The sequence below is a fragment of the Orbicella faveolata genome, unplaced genomic scaffold (genome assembly GCF_042242905.1).
Source record: "Orbicella faveolata isolate gen_17 unplaced genomic scaffold, um_ofav_v1 contig_24, whole genome shotgun sequence".
Lineage (NCBI taxonomy): Eukaryota > Metazoa > Cnidaria > Anthozoa > Scleractinia > Merulinidae > Orbicella > Orbicella faveolata.
Window position 1 is genome coordinate 7,998,825 of NW_028301552.1, and position 22,859 is coordinate 8,021,683.

At 37.4% G+C, this 22,859-nt stretch overlaps 2 protein-coding genes and 1 long non-coding RNA gene across 3 annotated transcripts in view; all 3 read left to right on the forward strand.

Annotated features, from left to right (window-relative positions):
* Positions 1-21,643, forward strand: part of LOC149110222 (putative skeletal organic matrix protein 5) — a 43,605-nt gene extending 21,962 nt beyond the window's left edge. The window contains exons 3-5 of the mRNA XM_089292967.1: positions 15,955-15,991; positions 17,637-17,754; positions 20,310-21,643. Of these exons, the coding sequence (XP_089149093.1) occupies positions 15,955-15,991; positions 17,637-17,754; positions 20,310-20,810 (656 nt within the window). The 3' untranslated portion in view covers positions 20,811-21,643. The remainder of the gene's footprint in view (positions 1-15,954; positions 15,992-17,636; positions 17,755-20,309) is intronic.
* LOC149110225 (uncharacterized) lies at positions 665-5,822 on the forward strand. The gene is made up of 4 exons (XR_016208206.1): positions 665-789; positions 3,427-3,559; positions 4,583-4,704; positions 5,032-5,822. It is a non-coding gene; the product is annotated as an uncharacterized LOC149110225 (long non-coding RNA).
* On the forward strand, positions 6,658-12,706 carry LOC149110226 (uncharacterized). Its single transcript, XM_089291398.1, has 4 exons — positions 6,658-6,724; positions 8,765-9,030; positions 11,856-11,973; positions 12,388-12,706. Exons 1-4 carry the CDS (start codon positions 6,658-6,660, stop codon positions 12,606-12,608), a joined length of 672 nt encoding a protein of 223 aa, XP_089147524.1. The 3' UTR covers positions 12,609-12,706.
* Positions 21,644-22,859: the final 1,216 nt, after the last annotated feature.

Here is a 22,859-nt window from a genome sequence, read left to right on the forward strand (position 1 = left end):
GTGTATCTCTGGCCTTTGCTGTGTACTACGTGTATATTCTGTTATCCTGCCTTAACTGCTAGAAACAATTTTGACAGAGCTGTTTCAACAGTTTCACTTAAATTAATTCCCAGTAACAGCGCTACATGTGGCAGTGTTATTGGGTATGAACTTTATGGAGGGGTTAAATTTTTATTTTTTTATGATTACAGAAGACAACAAAATATACATGTGTATACATTACCTGATGTTGGTGTTGGTTGCAAATTGTAGTTCATAATAGTCATCCTATTACAGGTAAGGGGGAAAAGTTCAGAAAGTTTAGAACATCTCTTCCCCCAGCACACCTTCTGTCTACAGGTGCAATTATTGGGAGGTTATATATATATACATATACAAAGAGTAATGTAAAGTTATAAACTTAACATTAAAATCTGACATTTGAACGCCTCCTTTGCTAAAATTAGTCACGATTTAATTGTTATCACTCCCTGTGAATTCATAGAGATTTCAGAGGCAAATTATCACCTAATGTGGAAGTCCTGTCTTCAAGTTAGGGAAAATGACACAAAAAAAGTTACAGTGAAAGTAAAGAGAATTGTGAATGTTGATGTGCTGTACTTTGTACATCATGTAAAGGTATTTGGTGAGTGCCAAAGGCATAACATTTCATGCATTGCTTTTTCAGGACAAATTATAACAGTGATGTTTTAAGGTGTGATCACAAAAATAGTGAGTACAATATCCAGGCAGTACCAGTTTATGGAAGGCATATGCAGACAGTAAGAGGAACTGTAAGCATAATACCGGGTAAGTTTGTTTTATGCTTTTGACTTCTTGTACTTGGATTTTGTGTCATTTCATCACAAGAATAGCTGATGAAAGATGCAATAGTTGTTGCAGTTTATTTTTGAAGGCAAACTTATAAGTCTGTCTATGCTGGATAACAGCCATGTGTAAACTGAATGTAAAGCAAACACTCTGTTAAAGGTGGGGCATCCCTAAAACCCAGAAACTGGAAGCCGGAATCCAGAACGAAAAACTGGAATCCAGTAACCGGAAACCAGAATCCACAAATCGAAGAAAACAAGTTCTTCAAATACTTGAAAATTGTTTTGCTTAGGTTTTTGCCTGTAAAAAATAAGCGGCCAAGTAAAAAGGACCTCAAACTGACACAAAAATTCCCCATCTGTTGAAATTCGTGCAACCGTTATTTCTAGTGAGGGCTATAATTATGAGAATCTAAGTAAAGTGCGTCATAATTTAATTCCAAGCACCCTGAGAGCGTCTAAAATAAGCTTGCTGGCAATTAACTGCACGACCATGGGCCGAGCGCAGTTCATGTTCTACCAGTGTTTTTTTTTTTTTTTTTTTTTTTTTTGTGGTCGGTGACCAGACCCAAACTTCCTCTCAGCCAAATTTTGAATCACGCAACCTGTGATGTTTATTCGCCATAAGCTGTTGAAACGTTAATACAAGGACAATGTTACGGATATTGTTTTCTTTATTTGTGTATAATATATATTTCTTCTGGTTTTATCGAGGCGTTGGATTCAAAGGGAAATAATAAATACGCTAAAAACGCTAAAAAAGGGTATTACGTCAGCCATGGAATGCGCTGATGTTGCAGCTTTCATTTTCGCTACATGACAAATGCACTGTAAGATAATGTTTACTTTGCAAGGTTATTTTGCCAGAAGCGATGGTCATTAATTTATGTGCAATTTTGTGAGTATTTCTTGTGGGTTTCGGCAAATGAAATGAATTCTTTGGCTGTTTCATCGCAGCGAGTTAAGAGATTTGGAGAAAAATTAAGTATTTGCCGAGGTAAACAAGAGCTTGCCGGAACTTGCAATGTTTAAGTCAGTGCTAGGAGAAAAAACACAACCGTTCCAAAATTAGCTGTGGATAACGTAAACCCCCCTGATTGTGTGACTTGCGTGACCACTTCAAAGCGCAAGCAAATTAAATTTTGACGTTTCAGGAAGAAAGCTGTTTATTAAAAGCATTATTAATAGCGTGACACTCGTTTCCTTTTGTATCATTCATGGGCATGTCCCGAGCGAACTTCCAGATTAAGACCATTACATCATCATAGATTTCGCAAAGGCTAAGACTGATGGTGCAATAAGATATGACACAGTTTGTGTTGATCAAGTGATGTGTTTACAGTAATCAATGAATCATCAAGTACTGCTTTGGAATGTGCACTGCGTTGTGACTGTAGTATTAACAAAACAGTTAAATTTTAAAAGCGCGGGTATAAGATTTAAAAGTTCTTGCCATTTTGTTTAATAAGTGATCTGCAATTTACCAGAGGTATAAATTTACCCTTTATGTCTAGTAGATACTGAACAAGATACATGTAGAAAATGTCATAGAGAACAGGATGTCTGTCAGTGGCAGCCCCCTGTACATTGACGGTCACGCCCCCCACTTTTGAAGTTCAAAGGCTAACCTGGCTCATCTTAATATAATATTTGATTTGTCCAACAGATACCAAACTAGTTCTGGATCAACACTATTTCCACACCGATACTGTGACAAATCAGCATTTCATATTCTTGGTGGCCATCATATTAAAACAATTTATAGAAATGTTGCACACTTTAATTACCTCCATCTGCTTCTCACTTGCTAACAGATCAGACCACATGTTGTTAAAAGATGCTTAAAGACTGCCAGAAACTCACCACAATAGCTTGTTGTTATTGTGCTACTCACCAATCTTCTCATAGCAATTTGATCTAGACAAGAACTGCACTCTCACCAGAACCAGGTTGAACAAAAGATGGGTAACTAAGCCTTTGAGCAGGCTCTTGTGTTTGGGCCGGGGACATGAGCGGTAAAGCTGCATGAAGGCACTTGCTGACATGCCAATGCAGAAAAACACTAGACACTTATTTAGCCTGCTCAGGCACTAGAGACAGGTAGTAGAGCCTGCTCGCAGGCTATGAGTAACTATCCACCTGAAAAATCACTAACCCTGACTGGAAAGTGATTACCCAGTGGATAGCTTTATCCAGCTTTTGAACAATTGGGCCAGATGTATAGCTAAGGGTTGTTCAGAACTAGTCAAAAATTTTTTAGCAATTACAGTTTGTAGCTGAAGTAAAGCCAAGAAAGTAAATAACAGCAAAATAGTTTTTCCCCATATTTATTTATTACACATTGCTGAAGTGAATTATTTCTATCATCATTCATAATATCTGGATTCAGGATTCTAGTTTCCAGTTCCGGATTCCGGTTTCCGGATCAGATTTTTAGGATTGTTCTTAATGATGTATGTGCATGTTAATCTTGAATAATCTGAAATTTCAGAGAGGTTAAGAATATCATATCATATCTGTGATGGTTCTGTATCTGTTGGTGTGCAACGATCTACACCAATATTTCAACGTAATAATGTACAGTGTATATTAATTAACCAAATTATGCTGTTTTTAGTTGACCAATGCTACTATTGTAATGTGATGTTGAAGCCCACAAATTGACAAACATGCCCAGTGTCAACTTGTCAAATATATGAAGTGGCCAGACAGTCTAGATTACAAAATTTTCTGAAAGTTGGAATTACCAGGTAAGATATTTCTTAAACATTATTTTGTAATTAATGATTTCTCAGACATTGTTTTCTTCAAGAAAAGATTCATACCCCACATGGAGGTTTTTTTCTCTATTAGAGCTCTATCTTCCAGATACCTTAATTTGGAATTTTTGAAGACTGGCCATGAATGGGTGTTGGGTGTGGATATCTTCTGGCACTGCACATTCAGATTTACATGTAGTAAGCAAGAACATCAGTATTTATCCTGACAAAGTCTGATTTTCTTTTGGAAGCTGAACTCATATGCAGTTGTACAGTTATATTTACAACCAAACAGCCTGGATGGCCCTTTGATTGGGACTGGGCACATTGTTGTAACTTGCAATGTTCCAGTTTCTTGTTTAAAGCAAATTGCATTTGATCTCAAAAGCAAGCCGCCAAGTTTATTTCAGTTATTAAGTTTTCTTTGCATCTCAGGGCGGAGCCTGCCACTGTGAAAGTTGGGTTACCAGCCCGGGGAGGTACTTTGGGAATTTCTGGGTGGGGATGTGCCGCTTGGACCCTGGAACCCTTAGCCTACACCAGAGCTAGTTCAGCTGAATTTTGCTACCCTATACTAGAGTAAACTCCCCAAATCCCCCCATCTATCAACACTGTTGAGGCTGATTTGCCTAAATTTAAACTTGCTGATTTGATTTTTTTATATTTTTGAGTGGCAATTCCTGATTTCCTTAGTCTAAATAAAATCTTCAACCAACTAGTCAATTTTGTGAAAAATGATATCCTATTCTAGACCCAAACGCTCTGATTTATATACCCTATCCTAGAGTAAACTGCTTGAAAACCATACCCTTCACAGCGGTACATACCTATATAGCCCATATATGGCAGTGTCCCCCCCCCCCCCCGGGGGTACCAGCCCCTAGCATTTGATTCACTAACACTCAGTAAACAACTAACAATGAAGTACACTGTATATCAAAGAAAGGAATGTCATCTGTTAGTGTGTAAAGATTATAATAAATTATAATCGATATGTTTTTATCTGAATAACAGTGGTGTTCAAGTAGCAGCTACAGTATGATTACATGTCTGTTCCTGTCATTCAATATATGAACAGTTTACACATGGGCAGCCTGTATTAAGACATCAAAGATTTTCAAAGCAACCATGGCCTGGTGAGATATTTCTGAAGAAATATAAATTTAAAGTCCTTATGATTGCTTATAGGTATTGATTTTTATTGTAAACAATATCTTACTGAGTGTATTTTTCTTGTGTACTAATTGTTGTAGAACACAGAGATCACTATAAGTATGACAGAGATATTAAAGTGTGAAAAGTTCTATAAACAAATGCATGCAGGAACAAATTAATTTATGATGGATGCAGCTTCTGAGAGATCCCCAATGTTAATGGAACATACACCGTACATACATGCAAAAGAGTTCAACAATTTATTACTTAAGATTGCAATGATTTGTTTGGTTTCTCTGTATTTACAGACAACTTGATGGGATTATAATTTCTGCACCAAGGTCATTGAATAAACTGGCTTAGAAGTTGAGTTCTGCAACCCATCCTGTGTTGTAATATCATGGCTGCAACATTGTGACAGATACACTGTATTACATTATTAAGAAACACATATATTAACTAATTATTTAAGGTGCCTGTTAAATTAATCAGTTTTTCTTAGAGATAATTTACTCATGGTTTGTTTAAATAATTGCTTTTTTGGCTTTAAAATGATATTTATCGTGTTTGTAAATCAATTTTGTGATAATCTGCATTGGACATGGCATAAATTAATATTTTGCCAACACGAAATGGAGACAGACAGCCTTGCCATTCGCAACGTCCAATAAGGCTAATTTGTTCCCTACTGTTGTACAAATAGTGTTCTCTTGTTTATAAATTATTTCAATCTGTTGTTTAAATGATTTCCTCTAACCCCTATGTCCAGTTTGGTGCATGTAGGATATTGATGTATTGTTTATCCATTTTGCTGTAAGTTATCTTAATTGATGTGTCACTCAAAACATATCTTGGATATGCTGGGCTCTTCTGACAAATGTACCTATGCCTCATAACCTTTGAGTGCATTTGGTTGTGTAGTGCAGACAAAATACATGTACATAATATAACTTACTCTTAGCTTGCTTATAATTCTTGGTATAATTTAATCATAGCAAAATTAATTAATGGAACCCAATAACAGCTCCTGTAGTCCACAATCTCAGTCAAGAAGAAGAACAAATCACATTGAAATTGAATAATAAAATTATTATTAGAAGCCTACGCAAGTATTCATGATCAGCAAAAAAAATATCATAATTACCATTCATGCAAGAGTGATTTTGCTTATTGCAAACCCTTTCAGCAGGATGAGACTCCAGACAAAAGTGAAGATGGCTAAATGTATCTTTGGGGACAAGTTAGAAAACAAAACTTTCCAACTTTTCACATATGTATACTATTTTGGTATTTTTGCGAGATTTCATTTGGTAGAGATTTAGGGACTGAGTATTGTAACCACTGCATTTCAATCAGTCCCCACAGCAAAAAACTGTTTGAACTTCTTTTGTGTGGGAGTCCCCATGTTAACTAAGAAAGAATATAATGATTAATAACAATGTCTTGTCTTTCTGAATAAGGTAGGAAAGAACAGGAAATGCCACCAAAAAGCACAGAAGACAGTTCTGTTATGTGATCAAGATTTTTAGTGGCTTCCCAGAAATCCTTGAAATCATGGCTCTATATTTCACAATCACACCATCTTACACCTCGATCTGCTTATGTGATCCTTTTTCCAGCTGAAACTATTAAATAGTTCACAATTTACCTGACACATACATGTTCGATTATTTTCATTAGTAACAGTATTCCGAAAAAATAACTGAGGAGTTCCGCTTTTAGGCTCGGCTAAATCTATATATTATTCACATGGTGACGTTCATGTCACACTGGTTAAGTTGGACTGGTAGTCATGGCCAAGTTCCCTTCCAAGCTGCCTATTCTATAGTTGGCAACATACAGTAAAAGCAATTCTGAAAGTTCCAATGTTTGCCTGACTGCAACAGCCAGCACAAAGTTGGGAAAAAATTAATAAAATTAATAAGATGTTAAATATGACAGCTGACATTAGGATGTCACCTGACAAAAGAAATGTCAAATATATTGTTGAAAAAGCTAAGGGTATGTTCCTTTGGGGTGATCTGGATCAGGATCAGGGATCCAAGATCACTCAGATCATTGTGCATTAAACAAAAGGAGCTGATGAATCCATGACCAGAGTGGATTCATCAGTTCCTTTGATCTACCATGATCTGAGTGATCTTGGATCACTGATCCTGATCCAGATCACCCCAAAGGAATGCATCCTAAGAGTGAACCACAGGATACCTTTAATTGGCTTATCAATGATATGGTAAACAATGTGCATGCTGAAAAAATCATAATTTCCTGCTAGTCATTAAAAGCGGTGACGTGGTGACATTTGTGACATCTTTCAACACTTCCTTCCATGAAAAATTAAAATTAGGGACTATGTATCACTCAAAGACCCCTCAAGACATCAAGGATAATGTAATGTTTTTTTCAGGACTGATTTACTGTCTCACAGTGGAAATACTTGCCTGGTGATAACAGCTAGTGCCCTGGGAATGGGAGTTAACATACCCAACATCTGAAAGGGTTTTAATTTTTTGGATTGCCAGAGAACATGGAATCCTACCTTCAAGCAGTTGGAAGGGGTGAAAGGGATGGTTCTGATGTTTCGTCCATATTGTTTTACCGTGCATACCACTTGTGTCACTGTGATCCTACAATGAGGGCATTTGTTAAAAGTTAAATGTAGGCATGTGGAAACATTCGCTCAATTTTTTTTTTTTTTTTTTTTTTGCTTTACATACAACATTGACAATGTTATTAGGACTTGTAAGTTGCGATTTTCTCTGTAAGGTCGCGTAAGAAATAACAACTGGAGACAAAGGTAAACTATTCGTTCTTTTCATTCCTTTATTTACTCTCTTCCTATTCAACAACATTGAGTGCTCCCTGTGATTTAACTTTACTTTAATTAGTATAATTGCCTATAGCTCGCTAATCCGGCAATGGTGATCAGGAGGGTGCTCAGGTGACACATTTACAGCGAAGGTGAATACAAATTACATAAAAGACACATTAACAAATGGCAAACGAAACTACTCACGCGCGCATACGAAGAACGATCACGATTTGTTTGTATTTGATGAGAAAGTAAATTTGTATTTAAATGTCCTTTCAACTATTGTCCTCCACTGCTGATAAGAGTTCGGTTTTGCAACTTTATCTTGCCGGATTGCTTCGGTTGTGTTTGCTTCTAAACTGTTCCAGTTCTAAGTCTAAGACGGACTACTTTTTTTTGCGATCTTCTTGGCGAGGCCATCGTGACTCCGCAGTATAAAGTTGTACTTACTTCCAGCACCGCACAAATTCAGGCATTCAACCCACAACAGAGGCAGCACGAATCCTTTTCATTCTTCACCTTAACTCTTCTTATTCAATTTTAACTAGAGTTCACGAACCAAGGGTAGGAGGCAAAACCTCCAAGTTCTACACGACGACTCTTTTTTGCGCTCTGTTTACATTAGCAACGCGCTGAGCATGCTGAACTTGACACGATTTGTGCAGAGTCTTTTCTCGGTACAAACCATATGTACCGTAAGAAAAGGTTCTGCTTGCAGGGTGCTTTCTGCAATGTATAATAACAAAACTGTTAAAGTAGGTTTCCTTAACTTGGCAAAAAAAGAAACAAAAAAACAAAAAAAATCAGCTGAGCTCATGCGAAGCTTCACGTTTTCTATAAATTTGACAACAACACATGTTCAACGTCTTTCTAAATTATCAAAATCAGCAGAATATTTTGCTTGAAATATTTTTTTCAGAATTAAAATTCTACAGGAGTTGTTCAAAAACTAGCATTGAGACTATTTCCCCGTGACTCGTGGTTCTGCAGTAATAGAGCACAGATGAGCCGCAGTCAACACAGAATGTATTTGTTATAAAATGCGGTACGTGCTTACCGTAAATCTGCTAGTATTAGTGATATTCCCTCTGTAAAGCGCGAGATTTAGACTGTATTCGAATTTGTGTCTGGATTGGCACAGTTAAAACTTACCTAGCTGTAAGGAACTGTTTTATCACTTTGTCGATTTTAATTTTGGTTGTTCTGTTATCTCTGATAATTTATTTTAGGACGAGATCGTGAGCTGTATTTCCCAAGCTACTTCTTCTTTGCTGATAGACGACTGATCAAGCACAAGATAAAAACTGCGCTTGTTAAGGACTTGGACAACTGTGAAGTTCTTTGCTATCGGCATGACAACTGTGTCAGTCTTAATATTAAAATCGATCCTGACAGTGCAACAGGACAACAGGAATGTGAGCTAAATAATTCCACTCACATGGAACATGATGAAGACCTGACAACTAACAACTCTTACCTTTATCGTGGAGCGAAGGTGATAAACAAAAAATTTACATTATTTTATAATATTTGACAATTATCCTCTCAGACTCCACACTGGGGATAAAAACCCCTTTGAGCGCTCATTTTAGCATAACCTCAAATAAACTTGACATACCATTATTAAACTTGGCAAGTAGATAGAGGACTCAAGTCCACATTTTTTGACAAACAAAGTGGCAGAAAAACTCAGATGATGACATCATTGTCGATGACGTCAAACAATACTCTTAATTTAAAGTTTGGAAATTCCAACATCGTTTTGACGCTTTCAAAAGAGGGCAATGAGAGAAGTTGAAAACTGAAAAGCGTTTTTTTTAATATCTGAAATATTAAAGGAGATATGACACTTTGAACTTCAACGGATGCTCATTCAGTAAAGCAGTGATCCCCACTGAGGTAATGAAAGTTCTTTTTCGTGTTTGCAACTCCACTTATATTGCAGGTTGATTGCATGTGATGGAAAGAACGGGTATAGCTAAAAAATCCAAATTAAAGTTATTCACGCGTTTATAAGTAACCAAAAACTATTGGGTGAAGTCACAAAAAGTTACGTCATCGATTATTTAAGAGAATAAATTATCGTTCTAAAGACGAAAACAAAAAATCTAAAACGATATGATTGTTAGGTACACCAGCATCTTCATTTTATCGAATTCGTAGCATTTTTCAATGAAAACTGAAGAAAGCAAACCAAGAGGGTTGAATTTAAGGAAAAAGAATAGTTCCGGGGGGGACACTGAAGTTAATTTAAATTGTTATAATTCATAAAATATTTGTCATATTGAGAAACAGTTTTCAGTACATTGTTCTCCCAGTCGTGCTCTATCATTTGATGGGGTTTATAGTATGAAATTATAAACGTCATATATCACGTGTTGTTGACCTCATTAATTATGACGTCATAAAATTTTAGATTTTGTCAGTTTTTTCCAACTAAAATGATCAAGACAGTAATCCAAGGATATAAGCAAAGTTTAACGAAAAACGAAGCAAAATTGGTTTACTTGCACCTGTTTAGCACTGGGAGGGGTTGAATCCCCAGTGTGTCCGAGAATCTTGGCGAATATTCACCGAGATCCATAGAGCCTGAGGCGAAGAATTGTTTTAGTATAATTTCCAAAGGTGAATATCAATAACTGCAGGAAACAAAAAAAGAAAATGCTGACGCCTAAAAATTATTGTCCTTTGTTTCATCAACTGTGAGTGAAAACTAAGGTGCGAAGTTCATAAAAGAAACAATGAGTATTTTTGTTTCATTTTGGGAAGGGTCATATGCAATTATTTGTCTCGTCTTGGATTCTTACCTCCTGTTTAAAGAGAACTAAACACTCTATCTCACACGGTTCACCGGCTGTGAGATACGATAGTATTTTTGACGACTTTTACTATTTGGAAGTCATTGATTGTTACAATTTTCGCCCGAGGTTGCTCTAATAGATCATTTACGAGTTACCTTATGGCTCTGTGTCAGAACGAGTTTTCATGCGAAACACCATTCATATGAACGATGTGTTCCGCCTACAGGTTCATTTTCATGTAAGTCAAACTCATTTTCATGTGAAAGGTTTCGCACATAGACTAACGTAAGGTAACGCGGAAATGGCCTGATTAGTTTTCCTAGCTTCCCATATTTGAAGTTAGCGGACTTAGCCAGGTCTTTGGAGTTTTATTAAAAACCCAGCCTCTATGTTGACTTGTCAGCATGGCATGTGTGACTTGGATTCTCAACCATTTATAATTATCTGGGTCGGGTTGTTCAAAGCCCGGTCAGGCTAACTCAAGGTTAGCGAGTATATTTATTTCAAAGTTGCAGATTTTCATTCACGTTTCCTGTTTCTGTAGTTGGTCCTTCAGTTTCGAGGTTGAAAAATCTCAAACTACACAAAATATTTTATACAAGAAAAATTAATACTTCGGTTAACTTTTAATCCTGGGTTAGCTTAACCACACAACCTGGCCCTGGGAAACAATTATCTGAGTTTCTCGAACAATCAGAATTTGAGATTCTCAAAATTATACCAGAAAACGATATCCCATTGTGGGATTAAAGGCAGCCACAAATCAATAGCGGTATTTTTTTTTGGTAAGTTGCATGCCGCTAACTTTTTTTTTTTTTTTTTTACGAGAAAATGAGGAGGTCCTGTCGTAAATTGTGTTCTATTCTAACGTACTTTTAAATTCTCAGAAATAAAAAAGAAATAACGTTAACTGTATATCAAAATATAGATTATTATCATTTCGATCTTCAGGTTCAATAAATATGTCAAATTTAATTTTTATATCAACTATCTAATTTCTCGTGCGCTGATTGGCTCATTTTTATCGTCTTTAAGAGTACAAACGGATAGAATTTTCATTTATGCAAGCTTTCAAGATCAACTCTCAGCTGTCAAAATGTCAACTTTTTAACCAATGAGATTTTATGGACCTTTTTAAGTACCCAATCAGAAAGCGAGAAAAGCTATTGACAATGTGCCCGTCATTTTGAATAAAATTCACTTATCTTTGTTACGGGAAGTTTACGGCGTCTTCCCCCCCCCCCCCCCCCCCATTTATTCCCGGTACTTAACAATTTTGGGGTCTTGTTCTTGTAAAAAAACAAATTGACGTCAGTTTTTCAGGCGTCTGTCCTCTTATTGATGATAAATTTCGTCATAACATTGTCAAAGTTTACTGAGGACAGACGCATAAAAAACTGACGTCAATTTGTTAATTGTCTGGAAGCGCGTTGTGATGCAGACTACACCATAGTGTATGTTAGTATTTTAAATAAATCTTGGTAAAATGTCTGTAATAGAATTGTGCTTTCTTGTTAAGAATGCCTGTGGAAAGAACCCGCCATGCCACAACAACGCGATTTGTCAGTCAGGATTTACAGACAAGGGATATCGATGCTTGTGCTATCCTGGATTCACGGGCGAATACTGCGACAAAGGTACACGTAATATGATCTTTTCAAGGGAAAGCACAGTATGTGCATCTGACTTTGCTTGATTTTAGTCCGGAAGCCGTTGTTATTTTTATTTTTAGGAGCGTCGTTTTCACTGCATAAAAACAAAAGAAAAAGTAATGCCGGAATATTTTCGTTCGGTGCCTGTTCTCTTTCGGTGTTCTACGTCGCCTGCTGGATTTTTACATGCGCAGTGCTATTCGCTGACCAAACTGTGTCTAAACCTTTCTCAGCTTTAAAACGTAACTAACACGAGGGCTATGACAGTTTTTCTAAATATGATATACATGCATCACTATTCTGGCACAACTTGCATGTTTCTATAAGATGGACAAGGCACGGTCTCTAGATTTACGTGGTGAATGCATTCATTGCCAGAAAAACATTTTTTGCACTCAGATATCGACGAGTGTACTTCAGCGGCGCCATACTGTAGTCCTGATGCGACTTGCAACAATACAAAAGGTTCATACCAATGCAGATGCAAGCAAGGATTTTCTGGAGACGGAAAGGAATGCGAAGGTGAAGTTCCATTGCATCAAAGTTGTGAGGAATATTATAGTATGAAACTGTTGGAGCGATCTGTGCCCATGATTAAAGTTCTAAAAAAAAGAGTTTAAAACAGATCTAAAAAACGTTAAAACTGAACTTTCAACCGCCTTCTGCGGTCTTCTTCAGAGAGATGTACTCATCAAGAGTCACGAAATGCAAATATGTTGCTAGGACGTCATTGCTCGTTGCCCCTTCGGGAGGAAACCAATGATGCATAAACCCATGGGAAGGGTGCTCTTTCATTGACAGAGTTCTTGTCCAGGAATGAATGTAATGACTCTAGAAATAGCCTTTTGTCCTTATTTTTACGCCTGTTTCCAAAATGCTCGCACAATTAATTAATTAATTAATTAATTACATAATTAATTTAGTTTTCACGTTTTTTAGATCTGTTTCAAACTCCTTTTTTTAGAACTTTAAATATAGTACGACTTGTCAACTAAACAAAGTTGGTCTTATTTGTTCTCCTAGACCAAGCAACTGCTACACTGATTATGTACTATGTTTTTGTTGCTGTTTTTTTCTCAGATATTGATGAGTGTGCTACGGAAACCCACAACTGCAGTTCTGACGCTGTTTGCAATAATACCAAGGGTTCATACAACTGTACGTGCAAACCTGGATACCATGGAGACGGACAAAATTGCAACATAGGTGAGTGATCTGTGTATGCTACATGCACGTACTACGTTGAACAAAAAAAAGATTGTTTCAAATCCATGACGTTAAAGTGCCACTGACCCCCAAAATTTTTGTTTCGCTAATATAAATTTATTTATTCTCCTGATCATCACTGCGAAAAAAATTGTCGTTGTAGCTATTTTCGTTAATTTTGTATAAATTTTCAAAGTTTGTAATATTGTCCTTTTCCATGTTCACGACCGAGTAATAGCGGAGAATGGGACGAATTGGCCTCTGACCGGCGTCATTTCGCGAATAACAATATTTTGTTTCCAAGGCCCCGTCCACACGTATCCAGATATTTTTTAATCCGCAACTTTTTCTTTCCGGATTCAAAAATTTCCTCGTCAAATCGAATTCGCCTGTCCACACGCATCCGACCGTATCCGGATTAACTCAAGAGAAACTGGGCCTACACGTTATGCCGCCATATTGGTTTATTGTTCGGTACTGGTTTTGAGACTGCACACGATTTTGCTACGTCATCGGATTCGAAAATATCTGGATTCACTCTGGAGAGCGGATTAAAAATATATATCTGGATTCGCTGCCGAATTCGTCGGATGCGTGTGGGCGAAAAAAAAGTTGCGGATTCAAAAATATCCGGATACGTGTGGACGGGGCCTGAGAAGAATATACGCGAGCATGTGATAGTGTGTGTCAAAATCTTTGCAGAATGGAAGGAATATGTGTTTTTGGAGGCTGAAGCAATACAGGATACGTAGGATAGAGTATTCCTCCTCATTCAATACCGCTATCTCCATGAAACTTGACCAGAAACTTGATCTGTGCCAAGCTAAAGCCGGGGAGCCATCGGGGATTTTTCCGATTCGGATTCGCCGCTACTGTAAAAACTTAGAAGTTTTCATGGCCTGTGTATTCTTTTCTATCTCTAGTTAAAAGCTTGACATTGTCAAGGTACTGCATAAGACACGAATTTGGGATAAGCTGGAAGCCATCTAACTATTCCGAGCTCAAACGATCCTCCGAGTCCCAGACCGAAATAAATAATGGAAACTATAGGTGAGAAAATTATACGGTAAATTAAACGGATCGCGTTGTCTTTGTACTCGAAATAGAGACTTTTCTAAACGAATAGTAAAAGAAACCTAAGTCCTACCTCAAAGTGATTAAGATTGTTGAGGCTTCGAAATGGCATTGTATTTGTGGATTTTAATAAAAACACACGCACGATGGAGGCGTGTTTCGCAATGGCAATTTCGAATACAGAATTGTTTTGTTCTTTGAGCTTCGTCTTTGAGGAACAAAATATGTGTAAATTACAACTCAGAATGAATCAAGCATTTATAATTATATGAGGAAAGTGAAAAAAAAAAAAAAAAAGACGATTAACGGATTCGACTCTATAGCTACCGACGGAGTTTGTCGTGCTGGAAGAATGCTCTTGTCAGTCAAACGAAACGCGAACTAATAAGTCGAGAGCTCCTAGGTTATTAGTGTACGTAATATCAACATTTCATGCGAAATAACAGTGAAGTGGGAATGATTTCATTTAACTGATACTATACTGAACCTCCTTTCATGATCTTGTGGAAGGATTTTTCAAGATTTACTAGTACGAAATATGCAGATTTGAGTAGCTTGCGGTGTTTCTGTTCGTACGCAGTATACGTAATTGACTATGCCTATACTACGGTCGGTCGACTATAATAAAGCGAAAAGTACCTCACCCTCGGATATTGCTTGCCGACATCTCTGCTTATATCATGTTAAAACTATTTTCAATCGTTGACTTGGAGAAGTAGGCAGGAGTGGACTTCGACTGCATCGCATTTTATCTTGTATTTCGGGGGAAATTAATGTTTGAATCTAAAAATGTTTTGACACTCCGAAATCTGCACGTTCCTTAAAGTCAAATTACCAACTCCCCGTGTTCCTTGACATTCTTATAACTCTTTAAGAGCTGTAAGTTGACTCTTCAGCCATGATTTTTTATAACCGAAATGGACCAGCAAATTGTCGATCTTAGCCTCAATTACAACGCGGCAATCTCGACTGGCGACCCGCACTTCGAAATGGAAAAAAATATATATATACATCGCAGCCGTCCAAATCGTAGCTAGACTCTGAATTGTAATGCTAGATGATACAATTCTTTCACGTAAAACTCTTGTCCAGTTTTGATAAAATAGGAATCACAAATAACCCAAAAATGTTTTGACAGCATTCGAAATACTCAGTCAAAAGTTAGTGCGGTTCCCGAAGTGACGTCACTAATAGCCCGACTCACGCAGATCCCACTTTGCGCGGTCGTGAACGTAGAAATTACATGTTCAAACGCCTGCAGAAACGCAGGGATTTTATCAATCGAGATAATTTTTTCGCTGAAGTAATCAGGGAAACTAATGGATTTGATTAAAGGGGAAAAAAAAAAAAAAAAAAAAATGGGGTCAGTGGCACTTTAAACGAAAATCCGTAAGAGAAATTGATATTCTGGCATAATGCAACCATAGTTTTCCATTCATTTCGTTGCCGAATAAACTTTAAACTTTAAAGGAGGCCGTAAAATTGATATATACAAATTGACTAATTAAAAACTGATCACATCTCTTTATCTCGATTTTCTTGAGAATTGATTTCAGCTCTTAGCCTTCGCGCAGAAATCTTCTATTTCCTTTGTGACACGCAGGCTGGTTTGCTCTCCTTTTTACACAAAATTTTCCTAGCACCGCGGATGTAAGGTAACATGTATTTTTCCTGTATTTGTTCTAGTTGCCTCGACATGCAAGGAAATGTATGACAAGAACATGTAAGTGGAAGATCACAAGTTATTTGCTGGATGCAATCGAATTCACTTTGATCAGGAGCCTGTCATGGGATCTTGTTTAAATATGATCCTGATTAAAAAATATATTCCACTATCAAAAATACTACAGGCGTTTTGGATACTTTTGGGTGGTTGATATTTTTCACTAATAAAAACATCAGTTAAGATAAATTGATTGGTATATATCATTTTAGGTAACCATTTATGCATCAATCACGTTCATGATGACTCGCAATCTGAAGAGCCCCGAGTGATTAAATGCAGATATGATTCGCAACGCTAAGTATCATTTCTCCACGTAAGAAAAAAAAAAAAGTGTATGGAAGAATTTATGATCCTCCAATAGGACGCCCTCGCTTTCAAAGTAGTCCTTTTAATGTATGCTGTTTTTAGAGATGATACGCAGTTCTTCGTCGGCTAATGTTATCACGCCGTTGCATGGATGATAATATAATAAAATGCGCGAAAAATCACTTGGGCTGTCTACAAAAGCAAAATGCTCGCCACAATAAATGCAAGAACTTAGGAGCATGACTTAGTCCAGTTGTAGCAGAGGTACTACTGACGGAGACTCCATTCCCTTTTTTAAGAACCTTTGCCTTTACGTTATTCATTTTTGTAATTATTATTTTCTTTTAATTATTTTTGCCTTCAGATATTCCTTCAATACTTTCCTAGCTACTTCGACAATCTGTGGATTTTTTTCCTACTTAAGGACGTTTGCACTAACTGTTTCTGCGCATCCTTACTGCGCACGCAAATTTACACGCCCGGTCATGCGTGAGAGCGCGCGCTAAGTAGTAAAATGAACAATGATAGGGCAGATGGCCATTCCTATAGCTTTGCCTGGATTTAACGATCTTGGACGTTCGGTGACCCTACTTTTCTTTCCAGAAACAGGTTTTATTTACAATTATCTCCACAATGTCTAGAAATGAACAAAAATAAATGTGGAAAGTTAAAAAAAATTCAAGATTTCTGTCCACGGGACATCGAATCCTGCCATCGTGTGGCTGCAAGGCGCGTGAACTATGGTCGCTTAATGCGAACTTGTTCGTTAGGGAACCTTACCAGTTGACTAAATTCACTTAATAGGTCCCCTTAAACAATATTTGGCAGAGAACGTTTCACTTCAAAGATCTAATTACAATATTTTTGGGCTTACAAACACTGCAGCTGGGGTCGCTAACGAAGCCCGATTTTTTTCATATTTAGGGTGTTTTTTTCCGGGCATGTTCTCTTCAAAACGAAGTGCATAACCCACCGACTCCTTTTTTTTTATTTTATTCTATTTATTTATTTATTTATTTATTTTTTCTTTTCTGGCATAACTAACTCATCATCTTACAGTGGTAAAAGTCTAGGAAAACAAATCAATGTTGGAAAATTTCTCGCGCGAAAGTCCTTAAGACAAAAAACGCTTACTGATGTATGACCGTGCTCCATAGGGCCTGAAATAATAATCACCGTAGCAATGTCACAACGCCTTGTATGAAATAATCAGAATGTCTCTAACTCAAAGATTTGAGACTAATACTTAATGACACAATTAAGGTATGAGAGATTTGTTACCCTCGAAACCCCTTGCTCTAATCAGACGTTTCTTTATATTCAACAGTTTGAACAGGAGTCAGCTAGTTACGCTCAAAGTTGATTCTAAACTTCTTTCCGTTTACTGTCACATTGGAAATTTTGGATGTGGAGATGGAGGATGGACACCAGTCATGAAGATTGACGGCAACAAGGTACGACTCTAATTAATTCAGTTTTATTTCAAACTGAGACGAAAATTGTATTCAAAATTATAATTTGATTGCTTTAAATAACTGTGCGCCAGTTTCATCAAAGGTAATTTAGAGATAAACCAATAAACTACTAAGCCAGACGAAGGCGAGATATACATACGTATTATAATGAGACTTTTAAAAGGCTAAAAATGTAATCCCCTAAGACCTTGAAGGAGTATTAACATGTTGAAGATGTATCACACGTCTTGTTCATCAGGAATGCCAGGCTAATATCAGAAGTATCTGACATCTTGTCTCGTCATATTGTATTACGCCGTACGAGACCACATGCTGATAGGCTATAGATGTTGTAGAGCCTAATTAACTTCGTAAGAACACAATGGCGTTGGAAGGATGTAACATAGACAACAGCCATTCAGAATTTTCTTCATTCTTACACAACTCTCTTACGTTAGGCTGAACGGAAACTATTTTCGGATTACGGTGACGTTCTCCATCGATCTGCTCGCCACTTTCCTTTGGTCGAAGCAAGTCTTCTGTAAGGAATTAATCAAATAGTGACTAAAAAGAGATAGAGCTACTCCTTGGCGACCGAATAAAAAGTCGCAGAAAGCATTTTTACATTCTACCTGTTTATTGTATTGCTACCGATATATATTTCTTTCTCGCTAAGGTCAGAGCGAAGGAAAAGTAAACAAAACGACTACAGTTTAGGACTGGAATTAACCTCAAATTTCAGACATAATTAACAAAAAAATAGAACTGTAACCAGGATAAGACATATTGGAATAAAAACGTTCTCTGGTTAAAAATGTATTAAAAACATAAGCTTTCGGCTATCAGTCTATAGCCTTTAACGAATGAAAAATGTGGCGTGCAGGCGAAAATATATACGAATGGGGTGCGAAAAATTGAGAATAAAAACAAGCGTGAAAAAGCTAGAAGATAAAAATGTAAATGAGGCCTGATTACAATAAAATAGAATATTGCCTAGGCAACGGTTTTGAGTTGTTATCCGCGTCGACGGGTTTTGCTGTGTGCCAAGATTCTAGTGTTTTTCGAACGCGGTAATTGCCTTTGTCAATGACACAAGCATTGTCGAAATCAATGGAGTGATTGTTTAGCCACGCATGGTTGGCAACATTAGAGCCATTTGAATAGTTCTTCAGGTCTCGTTGATGTTCCTTTTTTCGGGTTTGGAAACATCTTCCGGTTTCTCCTATGTAATTCCAAGGGCAGTCTTTACATGGAATTTTGTAAACAACATTACATGGAAAATCTGAGGGTTGTCTGAACTTTGGTGACGGGAATTCTTGTTGAAGGGTTTTAAGTGGTTTGTTGACAACTCGGATATCATTTTTGCGGAGTAATCTTGTGAGGGGCTCGGTTAGGCCGCTGATGTAAGGGAGACATATGACGTTGTGTCGCTTTTCACAGCTATTCCAGTCAACAAAGCCTGTGAATGCATTCGGAGCAAATTAAACAATGACAACACATTACGATCCAGAACAATTCTCAGCACAGATGACATCATTTCTCTACTGGATTTCACTCTTTCAAACAATTATTTTGTCTATAATAACTGCATATACAAACAGATCCACGGCTGTTCAATGGGCAGTCCAGTTAGCCCCATTGTTGCTAACCTCTGTATGGAAGTGATCGAGAATTTAGCTATCAGTACCTCACCAGTCCCACCAAGGGTTTGGCATTATTCGCTTATTTTTCGTTGTTTTTTGTTCAATTGCCCGCTTGCAACGTACCATAATGAAGTTAAAAATCGTAGGTACCGTGTCTTTTTTGACTAAAAGTTGACGAAGCTTGAAATTAAAGAGGGTCCCAAGAAACTCCTTACTACAAGATTTTGTTCAAAGCTGTCTTCGGTAAAGTATTTTACACATACGCACAAATGCTTCGAGGGCATGAAGTATTCTCTTTTCACTTTTATAAGCCATTTTCTTTTACGTTTCTGGTCATGGGGGGACTTGAAAGTGCTAACTTTTGATTTTGAGTAGCTTTCCTCTGAAGTTCACTGTGAACTTGAAATCAAAACAGTTTCAAATTTCCCGCATTTCTTGAGCTCGCCAAAAGTGACGTTACAAGTTTTATTTCCGACAATTATCCGACAATTTTCCCGACCGCTCTACGATTATGAAGGATAAAAAACAGTGATTTCAACATTCCACATCTCCGGAACACTTTCGTTTGAAACTTCAGAATATGTTTATTTGATACCTAATGAACACATTGAGCTCAAATGAAAAAATGTCTAAATTTTGGTTCATTTGACCTTTAAAGCTGCACGGACGTTGTTTGCTTAAGGGTCAGTTACGTAATAGTCACAGTTGTTATCTCTGCCGGCCAGTACATCAACGGCAACCATAACAACGGCACTAAAATTAAAGCAACCACGACAAGGAAATAAAAAGTGAAAACAGCAACAGCAACAACAACAACAAAAACAACACGTAAATAACGTAATAAAAAGGAAAATGATCTAATGTGTGCACGAGAGGCGATAGGTAAACAATTCATTTCTTTTCTTCATTAAGAACACCTTCCACTATTCCTCGATGTACTGGAGTGATACAAATGTGCATAATCTTCGTGGAGGGGAAACTGGGTTTGACGCCACAGAGACTAAGATACCAAGCTACTGGAACACATCCTTCCACAAAATCTGTCTCGGCATGAAGATCGACGAACGTATTAATTTTATAGTATTAAACAAGCAGGCCAACTCTCTGTACTCACTGATTGCTGACGGGCAATACCGTGCCACCTCGATGGGTCGTAACACGTGGAAGACGCTGATTGGCCCACAGGCCTCCTTACAGGTCAACTGTGGCAAGGAAGGGTTCAACGCTTTAAGTAGCCGTAATGAAGCTTCTAAAGCAAGAATTGGTATCCTTGGTAACAACGAAAACGACTGCGTCACTTGTGACTCGAGAATCGGGTTTGGTACAGGAGGATATCATGATGACTCCAACACGTGTGGAAACGAGGCTCCAGGCGGGCACACTAAAGGCATGGGATATATCTTGGTGCAGTGACATGCATACCTGGTCAAAAACATCAAATTTAACACTAAAAAAAAATCATTTAAAGATCAACAAGGAATTGTAAAATTTTGTCGTAAATTAATAGTGTTTTAAAATACTCTGTTTTCTATCGAGAGATGCATGTGAAGTAATTAATGTCGAAAATAATCTTAGGTCTTTGTTTGCAGTTTAAGATCCAGCGTTCTGGACGATTCCTTTCATATTAAGTACAAATTAATTTTTTTTTTACAAAAAAAAATAGGAATTAGATAATTTTGCAAGTCAACTCATTTCTATTTTCTCTACTTTTTTCACTTTGGTTAAGGTTCTTTCATTTTGTTTTCTGCTTGTCAAAGTAAAAGTTGTTATGAGATTGGAACAGAACTAAAATACACTCATTGTGTTTCCTTGTGGAGAATGTGTATCTGAAACATGTGACAAAGGAGGATGATGACAGAAGTCTTGTGACAAAAGGAGTGCAAAATCATTTTTCGATAGAATCAAAGAATCATAATCTACAGTGTGAAGCATATTTGGAATCGTTAGAGCCCCTGTACTGTGTATGATGAAATCCGGTCGCTTATATGTACATCGGGATAACTATGATATAATCGTTATCCAAGTTGTACAGCTGTGGTATTCCATATTGCCTTTTCAAGTTATTTAATTTCTTACCAAGAGATGCGATCTTTATAATTCAAGTATACCATGAACTAGATTATCGCTAGTGCATCGCGATAACTAAAGTAAAAGATGATATCATTGTAATTCAGGTTAGACAGCTGTGATACTCTATATTTCCTTTTCAAATTATCAATTTGATTAAACTTCGAATCAAGCTTAAATGAGATGTTATCTTTAGACTTCATTGGTTTGGATTCGATACTGGGGGAAGGTAGAGCGAATGTGGACTAAATTAAGTGGTTATGCAAAATGAGCAGAGCAGTTGTGATGTTCTGGCGTGTATTTGCTTTATTGCCAAACCCGCCATGCACTGACAATGACCCCCGCCCCCCTTCTCTGTTCTGTTGTAAAGCATTTAGAACGCGGTAGAGCACGAACGTGTAGGGGGAGACACGAGGAGGATTCGATTGTTTCTCCCTACTTCTTGAGTTTGTTTCTTTATATTTTGTTTTTTGTTGTTGCTGTTGTTGTTTGTTTGGTTGATGACAAAGATTTCATTCATTTCCTCAGGCATTCGAATAATAATTCCAAAGGAGTAAAAGTGGCGCAAACATGTATCTGTGCTCTCATAAAGTACGCTAAAATACTCCAGTCACAATTCTTCTTAAATCTGTTCAAATAATTTGATTGGATCAAAGGCGGGGATAATCCGGCTTCATTGAGTACACTTTTACAATGGAAATTACTGATTTGAATTTGAAAGGAGCTACAGTTACTTACGGCTGCAGTAGGATTCCCCGAACTAGCGTCAAAATTGGAAAGACGTAACTGCATACACCAGTAGTACTCCGAGCACCGAAGAGAATATCAGAGCATTATTGGATCAATTTTGTGTGTGAGCACAATGAGGCATCACAGGCAAGAATCGGCATCGGGGTAGGGGGGGGGGGGGGTTACTCCTTTCAATGGCCTGTACGGGGAGGCTCCGCCAGAAAGGGGTACCTTTTTCAGGCTTCAGGTATATAAAAGGGTGGGGATTTCACAAGTTGGGGTATATAAAAGGGTAGGGAAATCGGTCATTTAGGTATTTAACAGGGCCTTTAAGTAAAATATTTCGAATAGACGTTACAAGGGTTTAGAAAGGGGGTGCAGTGTTGTAAAGTAGGTATGTGAAAGGGGTACCTTTTTTTTAATAAAAGGAATATAAAAGGGGTGCCTATTTTGCCAAAATGGTATATAAAAGGGTAAGGGGTTGGACCTCGGGGCGGAGCCTCTCCGTATTAAACTTTGTTAAGTACCCCCCGATGATCAGCATCCTTAAAAATAAATCAAAATGACAAAAAATGCCATTTTTGTGACTCCAGAATCAGGTTTGTATAGCAACTTACTATTGTGGAAACGTGGCAAAGCACCATCCAGATAAAGGAGAGAAACACA